We start from the raw sequence: 12990 nt of genomic DNA on the forward strand, positions 1-12990 counted from the left end.
AGTCTGTGCTTGCTTCCCTGCTCCTCTGATACCTTATACTTAGCATTTCTTAACCACTTAAATAACAGTGGCTTTAGCACAAATGTAGGCCTGGGAGGTACTGTCAATATCAGCTTTTTGAAATCTCTGCCCAAGGATAAAACAACCTATATTGTCCATAAAATGCAATGAAAGAGAAGCACAAAGTCAGCTATCGGAGATAGCCTCTGTTGTCCAAATTTAAAGAAAAACATTTCAAGTTGACCATCTTGCTAAGAGAGTAATCTGTTCAGAAGTGGTGTTACATGTGTATGTATGCGTATATACATACATACCTGCGCCGGGTGCAGTAGCGCTGGGCTGCTGAACTGTGCTTTCATCTCTAATCCATCCACCTTGTTTCTCTTGTGGCTCAAAAGACCATCATTGGTGCTAGGATTTGGGTTCCTCTTTCTTGGATTAGTGACTTTGAAGTCTGTGGGGCACTGGAGCAAGCTATTTATAAAATGATATTCTGCCTTCAGCTGCTAGTCTCTCAATGAGTGCCAGTTCAAAAGTGCCATTGTGGACTCCAGTCCTGCGGAAAGCTCCAGCGTACCGATTCTTTTCCCAGTAGTGGTGCCAGTTCCCTCTGCTGTCTGCGCCGAAACCAAATGCAGAGACCTGCCACACAAAACATGATGGGGAAGGAAACGAGAGTATGAGGCCTATGTAGCCCAAAAGCTGCTACCTAATCTAGCATTCTGTTTCTCAGAAGTCTGCAGGCAGGGCGCAAGTGCAACAGACCTTTCCCAGTGAGTGGTGGTCAGCTACATGCAGCCATCGATAATAAAACTTATTTAAAACAAACAAACAAAAAGTTTTTTTAAAAAAATTATTCATCACAATACAGTTTCCCTCACCCTGCTCCCCGTGACTTTCCTCAACTAACTCTTCTGGTTCATAACAAAACAAGCAGGAGAAGTTAATATGTTATCTCTCAATAAAGCTGTCTTAAATTTAATAATCAATAATCTAACCCTGCAAGGAGTGGCCACATTTTACGGAAGCAGACTCCATTATATAAAGAGAGCAGTGACGAGGTTAATTTCGGCAAAGATTTTTGAATGTGAAACATACCCTACTACATTAACAAGCAGAATTTACTGTAATAGCTGCTTAATAGATACCCTTCCTCCAGTGTCACTCCTAATTTAATTTTGGGCTTTGTGGAATTTTGGCAGGTTTAGTTAGTTCCTTCTTTAAGAGGAGATGGAATTTTATGCAAAGACAATGAAACAAAAATGGAAAGTCACACTGCCAGCTTGTACCATATTCAGCTTATTATCAGGGCCTGCTTGTTTCTGTATAATTTGAATAATTTTTAGGGTGTGTTTTTTTAAAAAAATCTCTTATTATATTGCAACTTAGTGATCAAGACATAAGACATCCAGCACAGTTTCAATACCAGCCACATGCAATCTCTTCAGTCAACTTCAGTGTTTCAAAACATGGGCGAGGACTATCTTGTTTTCTGAGAGACTCTGCCCATGTACTTTCTGAACTACCATTCTGTCACCAAATCAGTTGTGAGAAAAGTTGCTTTTTTAAATATGGCCCAAAGAGGCAAGTTGTCTCACAACCAAATGCACTACATCCCAATAGCAACAGGAGCCTGTATCTGTAGACATCTGGAGATCACTGTACATACCTGTTTACAAGTATGAATAGCAAAAAGCAGTGCAGCGAATCCAGTGGATGGATACCTTCCAAAGCGCTTCATCCATTTATCGTGAATATATTTTAGGAAGGCAGGGTTCAGTATTAAGACCTGAGGAGAAGAAAAATAATTGGATTGAGAAGCTCTCGCCTATTGTCATAGCCTCTTCTTCCTCAAATTGTCCCACCTGCCATAAGCATAGCTAATGAGAATGAGATGGTTTGTGACTCTTCTCTATCTCCATTCTATGGTTTGTGAGCTCCTCTACCTCCATTCTAGGGTCCTGGAATAAGACTGGGGTCCACACTGACAATTTTTGTTAAAACAAACAAAACACTGCAGTTGCACATATCAGTCCTTAAATTCACAGAATAAACAAGCAGTGACAGATCCGAATCAGTGTATTGCCTGCATTCACAACTTACCTTGCTTTTGTCAGCTTCAATGAAGGGCTTGACTCTTTGGTATGTACTATGAAAGAAATGGAAGAATAGCATTCATCATTTTACTACTTTTACCATCAAACTTCCTATTTTCCCCCCTCCAGTGTTCAGTATACATAAAACCCATTCCTGGAGAGTCACGCAACTCCCTGAATAATGACTGACCAGGTGCGCTCCTGTTATTACAAGCATATTTCCATACATTTGCAGCACTGACCTAAGCCCATAGTGGACAAATTTGTAGTCTCAATGAAGCTTTTAAGGGTCACTTCAAGATTTCCCTACTGACTGAATGTAAAGGCACAAAGAAACCAACTCTGCTCTTAGCAAGGGATGTTTATCGTGAGGAATGAAATCCACATCATGCACTATTTGGAGAAGTACCGGTACTTCATTTTGTCTGTCATGAAACGCCCACCATTTAGCTTCATTGGATGACCCCAGATTCTAATACCATGGGGGAGGAAGAAATAAAGCTCTCTCTCTTCATCCACATTTTATCTATGATGTCTCCCTTATAAATCCCTTCTAAACATCATAACATTTATTCACATAGGACATGCTCCAGCCCCTTGATATTCTGATTTCTTTTTTCTGCACCTTTTCCAGCTCTATGCTGTCTTTTTAAGGGGTTCAAGCAGACCTGTGCAGAATATCCACTCACGGTGCAGAAGTTGTGCCCAAAGGAAACTGCCCCATAAATGAATGCTTAAGGTTTTGTTCCCCCTGTAGTACTTGCCTAGCTTTTTGTACTCCAACTAGACAAAGTGCTCACCGCTTAATTTCTCCTGAGGAAAAAGCACTAGCTAGCCATTTGAGATCCAGAGTTTTGAAGGGGACGAACACAAGATGGACGCCAGCATGCAGGTTCACAGCACTCTCTGGGTACATGAAATGGTGCGTGGTTCTTGCACCAACATCTTCCTCAAAGCCTGCAGTTTGTGCTGTGTTCATCCTCAAACGACATAAGAAACATGATCAGATGCTTCACAAAATATCCAGTCCAGAAACATGGAGACGGTCAAAGTCTGAACCTGACACTTGATGGGCTGAGGCCTAGGGACATCAGTCAGATGCCATTCTTCAGGACTGTAGATTACCAGATTTTATTTTCAAAAATAGATAATATTTCAGGATTTTCAAATCTGGAGTTGGGATTGTTATTCCCAGCAACTATTCCCATACATTACAGCATATGCAATTTTTGTCACAAGGAACTGTTCTTCTTATTTGCTTATGGTAATGCCTTATGCCAGCAGTAGGCAACCTAAGGCTCGGGGGCCGGATGCAGCCCAATCACCACCTCAATCCGGCCTGCAGATGGTCCAGGAATCAGAGTGTTTTTACATGAGTAGAATGTGTCCTTTTATTTAAAATGCATATCTGGGTTATTTGTGGGGCATAGGAATTTGTTCATTATTTTTTTCCAAAATATAGTCTGGCCCACCACATGGTCTGAGGGATGGTGAACCGGCCCACGGCTGAAAAAGGTTGCTGACCCCTGCCTTATGCACTCGGAAGGGTCTAAATGATGCTGATGATAGGAATAGCAGCAACCATAGTAATCCTGTCGAATTACAATTACTGCTCAACAATATTTTGTTGGGTAATAATCCTATTAACCCTATTGGAAGGTAATGGCTTCATTATTATTATTATTATTACATACAAACTGAGAAGCATTAATTAGTTAATGATAAATGGTCCCTTCCAACTATGATTCTGTGGCTGTGGCTGAGTCTTCAGTGTTAACCATCAGAGAGAGAGATTTAAAGTATCAAGAGATCATACCCCCAACAATTATCTCTCATCAGCCCATCATTCTGACCTATTTAATCTCCCTAACAAAAGAATGGTTTCTCATCAGCCATAATACTACATTATAGCAGCCACACAAAAATACTTTTCAGCATTATTCACACTAATTTTATGAAGCCCAGGGTAGGGCGTACAGTATATACTTTACTCCACTTACCTCAGCACAAAGTGGTGAGCGTCAATCTTTTTTCCATATTTAGAGCCCTTCAGCCTCCCTGAATTGCCCACCACAGCACATGTTCCACACTGGCTAAAATCTTGGGATGTAACGGGAGGGGAGTGAAGGATGTCAAACAAGTGCTTTATTATCTTCTGGAGTTGGCTTCCATCCTGATATCCTTGCAGCCTCTAATGGAACAAAGCATGCTTTTAGTTGTTTAAATATTATTATTTTTTTGTAATTTCCTCCCAGTATGTTGTTATGACCACCCTGGGCTCCTTGAGGAGGATGAGATAATTTTTTTATTATTATTAATAAATACTAACAGAGGACATTAAGGGAGGGGGTGTAGAACCTGCTTTCCAATAGCATCTTTTTTATATATAAAAAATGGAACTGCCTGCTTAAACAGATCACAAAAGAGAAATATTTGATGGTACAATTGACTGACTGCAAACTATTCTGAATAGAGATACAGAACAAAGGCAAATATCTTTAGCGAGAATGCCTCATGCAAAGGTGGCTCCTGTGCTGTCAATCAGGAAAGCATTGTTCATGTGCTGTTACTGCTGCTTTTTTTATCTCAGAAATGGAAGACGTTTCTGCTGGGTGGCTTCTCCCTGCCATGCAACTATGAAAGCACAGCAGCTCTCTTTGGGGAAAGCAGTTGGCCTCTGTCCATCTCCCACCCAGTGGCTTTCCTGGTGCTGCAGCCAGGACTCTTTCCTCATTATTGAGAAACTCCTGGGTTAATGGATCTGGAAGGACTGCTTAAGATTGGTCAAACCAGCTGGCCAGATTGTCCTTTTGTTAGGGAAATTATGACCATGGGCTAAATGATGAGTAATGGTTGCTTTAATAAATAGTTATAAAGCAATAAACAGTTACTTTATTTATTGAATTTATATCCATGCCTTCCTCCCCGAGTTGCTCAGGGAGACAGTTTGCCCGGCTAAATATTAGCAAATATCATAGCAGTGTACAACACTGCAATAAATAAAAATGGTTTCCCATAAAAACTGACCCATGAGTCAACTTATCCTTTTAAGGTAAAAGGGAAAGGACCCCTGGACGGTTAAGTTCAGTCAAAGGTGACTGTGGAGTTGTGGTGCTCATCTCACTTTCAGGCCAAGGGAGCTGGTGTTTGTCCACAGACAGCTTTCCAGGTCATGTGGCCAGCATGACTAAACCGCTTTTGTCACAAGAGAACACCGTGACGGAAACCAGAGTGCACAGAAACACCATGTGCTGTCCTTCTAAGAAAGCCTGTAGTAATAGGAGAGACTTTGGTATCTGATGGTTGGACTTCATTAATATTTTTTAATATGACGCCTGGTGCGAGGCCAAAATTGGGCACTCCCAAATGGATCTTCTCAGTTATGGATCTTCTCAATTTTGCGCCCCCTCAGCATAATGCCCTGTGTGGGGGAACTGCCCACACCACCCAAAACCCAGTGCTGATCTGATGAAATGTAGATAATGCCAGAGCCTGTCTAATTCCAATGGGCTGGACCTCCAGCACAGACAGGTGAAGATTAGTGGCCTGAACAAATGCAGAGCAGGTAAAACATTTGCCAACTCTTTCTGCTCTGCATTTGGTGCTGCTGTTCCTGTATGAGAGGGGAACTACAGGACCATTCCGGGAGAAGGACCCACCTCAAAGTAATTTACAGCAGGTGGCCTTGATGCTGCACCTCCTGGTGAAGTTGGGAGTTAAAAACAAAACAAACACCAAACCAAAAAAGGGAATGCAGTGCACTGCTAGAACCTCTGAGCACTCAAAGAACTCACCAGCCACCACTGCAGAACCTCCGAGGGGACCTCTGGATTTCTAAGAGTCAGCAGGCAGTTGACTGAGGCATCAAAGTGATCACAAAACCAGTCCAACTTGCTATGCTCTGTGCACCTGTTCTGGCTGCACCTCTTTCCCTCCCAGGGAGACTCCATCAGCGGCCATTCTCCAGAGGAAGGCGAAGGGTCCATATACACAGCCTTGTAAAGCTTCCAAAGGAAAAACGCAAGGCAGAGGGCCAGGATGCACCACAGCTTTTTCCTGAACTGCATTCTTCACTCAGTCAGCTGGATCTCATAGTTAAAAAACCTTCTACGAGGCAACAGCATCCTGCAGTGTGGTTTAACTTTATTGCCTATGTCAGACTTTTTGCTCTGCGTGTTTCCTGTTCACATATGATGAGCAGGTCGCTTCTTGAGTAGATACTGCTCCACACAGATGCGCAGCTCAGCAGCTAAACACTCAGAAAAATCAAGGTCCGACTCATTCTCCATTTATTCAGCCAGCCAGTGTTCTGTGGGTGTGAACCAGTTAAGGCCTCACATCAAACGAATGCTGAAACACACAGAAAAAGTGTGATATGACGTTAGTATGAACTACGGATGGCAGAGGGAAATGCTTGTGGCAAGATAAAGTTATTAATTTCAGACATCGTTCTGTACATTAATAAGTTTAACGGTGTAATATTTTACTAAATGTCCATGCTGTTGGTCCCAAGCTTTCCTCCAGTTATGCTGCATGCAATTCAGTAGCAGTTTACCAGATGGGGCAGAACTGCAACACTACCTTCCCAGCAGTAGCATTGCTGCCATTTACTGAAAGGGCTGAGTTGGTGAACAGGTCAAGGCTGTTCAGGTGCTCTACAGAACTGCTGGTTTGGCTTCAGAATCACAGAGTTGTAGAGTTGGAAGGGACCACAAGGGTCATCTAGTCCAACCACCTGCAATGCAGGAATCTTTCAGCCAACATGGGGCTCAAACCTACAACCCGGAGATTAAGAATCTCATGCTCTACTGACTGAGCTATCCCTCAACTTCCAAAATCACTGGTGCATCTGCACAGCCCCAACCTCCCTCCTGCCTCCCCATCTATGTTCTGGTAAGCAGCAGCAAGACCATGGCCAGGAAACTAGAATTGTGGCTCGGGGTGAGCCACTTCGAGTGTGATTTATACCCAACTGTAAAGCACTGTCTGCAACCCATCCAGTTTCTATTTCTGGTCATATCCAAGATTTGTATTAGTAATCAAGTTAGCATCTCATTAAACACATCCTGACATTTCCATAATTTGCTTCATACTTTCTGTATTGTCCCTCATCCCAGCCAGTTAAAAAGACAGCTTGTTCACTTATTCACCCATTCCCATCAATACTTGTGTTTTCCTTTCCCTCTTATTGCAGGGTTTGCAGATGATTTTTATGATATTATACGGCACTAGCTATTTTTAGATGGAGATTCCTCTCCTCCAGCACTCCAGTAAGGAGTGTATCCACTGGTGTATCCATGCTAAAAACCGAGATGACTAAAAATAACCCATTCCAAAGCAATAAAGCAAAAGACTTGTAAAGAGCATGTCATTTTGGGGGGTTTTGGTTTCAAAACTAGACTCATCAAAAACTTGCTTTTTTGCTTTAGAAACTGCCACGTGTAAGTGGGTCAAATATTAACAGAAACCACAAGGGTCTGTTTTGTGCTGGAAGTTGTTCAAAGGAGGGTCAAAGGTTTTTCCTTAAAGGAAGGTCAAAGGTTAATCCTTGTTCTTAACCAAGACTCTCCTTGTGCCTAGTTAAAAGGGTGGAAGGGGGAGTGAAAATATGGTCTACAAGTCCAGCTAAAGAATATGGGAGTTCAGCAAAAGGTTGTGGAGTTAGAAACGTAAAAAGCTGCAAGAGGGAGAAAGTGATGAAACCATTTCAGAGACCTGAAACACTGGGAAGTGTTAGGAAACCACAGTTAGGAACCACAGCAAAGGAGCCCAGAGAAAACTACAAAGGGATGCAGAAGCTGAACTGAGGATGCACATTTTAAGTATTGGTTTGGTCAGAGAAGCAGACTGGTTTGTTTATTGTTTGTTTGTTTTTAAAGTATTGTTTCAATTAAGTATTTAAAGATTTAAAAAACCGAAATAGATAAATCAACTACCCTTATGGGCAACTGCTAAAAATGTAAACTATTTTCTCAAAAATGGGTTGCATTGCTAAACCTGTAAGTAAATACACAATGTGTTTTGTAAAAGCTTGGTGTACAATGGGTCAGCTGAAGTCCAGGTGGTTAAATAGCTGTTTAGTGGGGATGGGGGGGTTAGGGAGAATTGGGTGGATGGGGAGATATTTTCACCTGGTGGCAACAGTGAAATTAGCAAGGAGGAGAGGTTAGTTTGCTTACAGGCTACAGCCTGTACTGTCAAAGGAGAAATCAAACTAAACTGGAAGAACATGAAAATAAAATGCAGGCTTGTGCAAACATACCCAAAGCATTCTAACATAAAGCTTTACTAAGGTGAAATGTTATCATTTCAGGAACGACTTCTAAATATTAAAATAGTGATGCAGAAAGGTTATCTAGAAATGTTCCTTTAAAATGCTCTGAGTAATATATGTGCTGTTATCAAGAAGAAGGAAAGCTAACAAAAATCCCTGCAAGGCAAATACACACTGGTGCCACTAGATCATTTTGGACTCTGGACCTAATGATATTGAGAGAAGGGTTTCGGTGGTAAAGTTACTGCAAATGAGAAACACAAAATGCACCCATCACCTCCAAAGGTACACAATGCACTGTGCCACCTACATAGGGTTGTATGCAATGTTAGTCCTACTCAGATGCATTAAAAATAATGGTCATGGCTAACATTGATTTCAGTAGGTCTGCTCTTGAGTATAACTTAATTGGACACAATTCACATGGTATAAACTGATCCTGTGCAAAATAAATCCCACTATGCTCAGTAGGGATTATTCCAGAGTAAAAGTTTGTGTCAGGTTACAACAATTAAATCACAGCCTCATCGCACAAAGTGAGATGTTGAGCTGGGACACCAGAAAGAAACAAAACACACAATGCCGGAAAGAGGGGCATTTTATCTTACCCATCCCTTTAACTCTATACTTTGGAACTACTGATATGTTGTTAGAGCAAAAGAATCAAGTGCATAAGTTTCTCTGGGTCAATAGTCAAGAACACTGTTGGATCTGAAATGCAATTATGCAGGACTGAAGGAAACACACACTGTACATGTTTTGGGACTTCCATCTAATGACTTCACAATCCTTGGCACATTGCTTAGGAGCGAGTCCTATGAAACTCAGCAATATATTCTTCTGAATAAAAGGTGCCTAGGATCTGGCTGTAACTGAAGGGGGAACGGGTGTGTGGAAGGAATTAAAAACACAAATTACAGCTGCAAACACACTACACCTTTAATTTGAAGCACGTTTGAAGCACGTTTCCTACTCAAAGAATTCTGGGCACTGTAGTTTATCCATCACAAACAATTCCCAGCCACTCTGAACAAACTACTGTGCCCAAAATTATTTGAGGGGAGGAAATGTACTCCGAATGTGTTTTAAAGATATGATAACCGGATGGCAGGAAGTGAATGAAGACCAGTTTGTGAGCAATGAACAAGCAAATAAGAGAGAGGAAGAAGGCAAGGGAGGTATTAACAAAAATGAAAGAAAGACACAACCCTCTGCACACTTACCCGGGAAGAGCAAGCCCCACTGAACGCATTGGGATTTACTTGTGAGAGTCAACACGCGCAGGCACTGGTGGCTGCCCCAAACGGAAGTTTTGTTGCAAATTCAGCTGAGATAGTAGAGTTCCTCTATCGAGGGAGAAGCACTGGTTCCCGCAACGAGGGTATTGTTTCCCATTTCCTGCTAGTTTATCGCTGCAGCGTGGAAAGTTCTGCAAGCACAACTTTGACTCACTTGGAAAAGGAGGTTGCTGCGCTTGGCACCACTGCAAATAACAGCTTCCGAGGAGGGATCTTCTTCGGGACCTCAGCAGGAGATTGTCCCCTTCCCCACCTGGCTGAGATAATCACTAGGCCTCCCACCTTGCACTAAGGGTATTTGCATTTGAAAAACAAAAACTAAAGCAAAGACACTTTCTGCTAAAGAACAAACTGGCTCGTTCCCCTCTGTTAACTTGGCAAACTTTTTAGCATAATTGAGGTTATGTTTCAACAAGTTCAAGGACACCTCAGCAGACTCTACAGTATTTTCAAAAAACAAGGACCTGCAGCGAAGACTGAACAGGCTGTTGTTTCAAAGTCTGCAGCTACGTTATCTCGTGTCCCTGAAGTCTCTTATCAAGTCAAGCGACATGTTGCTACTATCTTTCAAGCAAAAAACATAGCCATGAGAGTCAGTTACTGCTCTCCAAGGCAGCTCTGCGTGACAGTCCTCAACTTCTGAGGGGAAAAACTAGGGAAGGAATTGTGTGGGAGGAGGAAATCCGGCTTGCACCAGGCCAACTACCGCAAGAGGTGATTCAGTGGAGGCAGGAGTTTGTTTTCCCACACGAAGCTTTCATTGTTTGATTAGTCTAAATCACTCTGTAAGGTAAGCATAAAACCTATAATGGCCAGGCACCCTATTATTTCACACAAATCAGAGTTAACATCTCCTATTTTTGTTTATTCACATTTACATGGATTTTTGCACATTTCATCAGAAAGCACTACAGCTAGCAAATGCACTGTGAAAAATGCTACAAGGCAAGTCCTATCCTCATCTATCCTTTCTTAAAGGGTGGAGGATGCAAAAATGATCATCCTCGGAGACCCTTCTTTGTGTGCTTCCTCCATGAGAGATCTGGAGGGTGGCAACATGAGAACGGGCTTGTCTGGAACCTTCATTACTTATCTTTAGGCACCAGAGAATGTTTCTCTATAGCCAGGCCTTTAGCTGATTAACATCCTATGGCCTTTTAAATGTGTTTGTGGGAGGGGAGTTATCGGTTTGCTTTATTGCATATTTTGTGCTCTCATTTTTCATTTTATATGTTGTGAGCTGCCCTGTGAGCTTTGGATGAAGGGCGGTATACAAATTTAATTAATAATGATAATAATGCTGACAGTGGAAAGAGAGGTTCGTGCTGGTTGTCAAGACAAGCTTTTATTCATTATTTCCAAGCACTGTGGAAATATGGGCTACAGATAAGCAACTTCTACTAAAAATAATTTAAGGCATTAGGCAGAGTACATGTTAGATTACTGGTACATGGTTATGTATTTATTTTATTAATTTCATAAAATTTATACACTGCCTGATTGTGTGTGGGGTTTTTTAAACCACCCTCAGAGCATTTTACAAATACTGCAAAGGAACATTTGCTCTTCTTATGCAAATACTTTTAGTTTACAAACTGCCAGAATGTCCCATTGATTTTAAAGGGATATTTCCTGCATTAGCAACATTTATGTGTGTCCAAATGCTAGTTTAATGGGGCCTCTCCCTTCTGTGCAGTGTCAAAGCAGCATTGCTTTGGAGTATAATTTGACATTTTACAGCAGCTTGTGAAGCAGAGCACAATTACTCCCGAAACACTGTCACAGAGATACATGCACTATGTCTGATGCTACTCATTGCACTGAATAGTGTCACAGACCCTACACTGAGAATCCTAACTGTAGCTGCTGAAAGATAGTTTGCTAGTGTTACCACCTGCTTACCTTACCCAAGTGTTGGAGATCACACAGTCCAGGCAAACTGAATTATTGTTCTTTCTCTTCCTTGGTTGCACTCAGAATATTAATGAAGATTGAAGCCACCTCCCATGGCTGCATGCAGTAAGTGACTCATTTTGAAATAGTGCTTTTGAACAGGAACTATTGCAAAAATAGAAGGGGAAGTTAACAACCCAATGCCAACCACATCAGACTGAGGACACATGCTTTAAAAGCAAATGGTATTGTTTAAGCTGCAGGAACTGCATTAGGCACATAGGAGACTGCCTTATACTGAGTCAGATCATTTGTCCATCTACACTGACTGGCAGCTGCTCTCCAGGGTTTCAGGCCAGAGTGTTTGCCAGCTGTATCTGCTGATGCCGGAGACTGAACTACTAACCACTGAGCTACAATCCTTCCCCAAATCACACTCTCCTCCTGCTGTTGCAAAATTGGCTCACACAGCTGTTCTGCTTAACCAATCAGAATTATCAACCAACTTTGGCCGCAATAGGCACCAACCCAACTCTCCCTATTTGTCTTCTGATAGTAGGTTATCTCATATATTTTCAAGCCCTGTTGGTGGGAAATATTGGAATTCCTTGAAAGTTTCAGGAGGCTCCACAGTGAGAAGACCAGTAATGGTGGACATCCACCACACCTTTCATCACTGCTAGGAAATCCATTGGAATTCACAACAGCTGGGGAGTGTTGGGTGTATTCTAGGTACACTCTCAGTTTGCCAGGGCAAATGGCTAATTCCAGCAGGCTTACCCAGCACCCTGTAAGAAAAGAGCATGTGCCACAGAATACATACCAAAATCCTCTTTAACATACAGAGTTAAGAAGAGGGTACTCCACAAGCAGGCTGCCACTACAGAAAAGACCTGTTCTCCATTCCCTAACTCAGTGGATCTTGGTAAGTGAAGGGAGGGCCCCCCCTACCCCCAAGTGGTATCTTACCAGATCTTAGGGCTTTGAGAGGCATGTATGTAAACAGGTGGTCCTAATAGCAATCTGCCCACAAAAGCTTCCTGCAACATGAATCGTTTAAATTGCTGGTTGCTAGAGAGGTAGCTAAGTGAGTTTCCTTTATAAGACAGGAGGAGTCAAACAGAAGTCCCTGATCTTTGTTCTTACAGGTTTTATTTGTGCAAAAGAAGGAAGATGGTTAAACAGAGGGTCAGAAACTTTCACTTTCTCTTATAGGATTCCTATTTTAGGATAACAGTTTGAACAATAACATTTATTTGTCTGCAAGCTAGATTGCATTTCTGATTAAAAACTGAAGGTGGCATTTCAGCTGCCTGAATATACTTGTTTTAAATGTAATCTGTTGTGTGTGTGTGTGTGTGTGTGTGTGTGTGTGTGTGTGTTACACTCCAGATCAGGATGTTTAGTTTTAAAAGCCATTAATTTATAC

General features: G+C 41.9%; 1 protein-coding gene across 4 annotated transcripts; it reads right to left on the reverse strand.

The window, feature by feature from the left end:
- Positions 1-435: 435 nt before the first annotated feature.
- Positions 436-11684, reverse strand: LOC128416279 (CMP-N-acetylneuraminate-beta-galactosamide-alpha-2,3-sialyltransferase 2-like). Of its 4 annotated transcripts, none has more exons than XM_053393810.1 (7): positions 11571-11684; positions 5891-6446; positions 4097-4287; positions 2897-3076; positions 2104-2149; positions 1670-1789; positions 436-642 (listed from the first exon to the last, which is right to left on the reverse strand). In XM_053393810.1, exons 2-7 carry the CDS (start codon positions 6161-6163, stop codon positions 475-477), a joined length of 978 nt encoding a protein of 325 aa, XP_053249785.1. In that variant the 5' UTR covers positions 6164-6446; positions 11571-11684; the 3' UTR covers positions 436-474. The 4 variants fall into 4 exon arrangements, with proteins under 4 accessions (XP_053249785.1, XP_053249786.1, XP_053249784.1 ...); XM_053393811.1 differs by lacking the exon at positions 11571-11684 and adding an exon at positions 9823-10029; XM_053393809.1 differs by lacking the exon at positions 11571-11684 and adding an exon at positions 9594-10029.
- Between the last annotated feature and the right edge of the window lie 1306 nt (positions 11685-12990).

The sequence above is a fragment of the Podarcis raffonei genome, chromosome 6 (assembly GCF_027172205.1).
Source record: "Podarcis raffonei isolate rPodRaf1 chromosome 6, rPodRaf1.pri, whole genome shotgun sequence".
In the NCBI taxonomy this organism is placed as follows: Eukaryota; Metazoa; Chordata; class Lepidosauria; order Squamata; family Lacertidae; genus Podarcis; species Podarcis raffonei.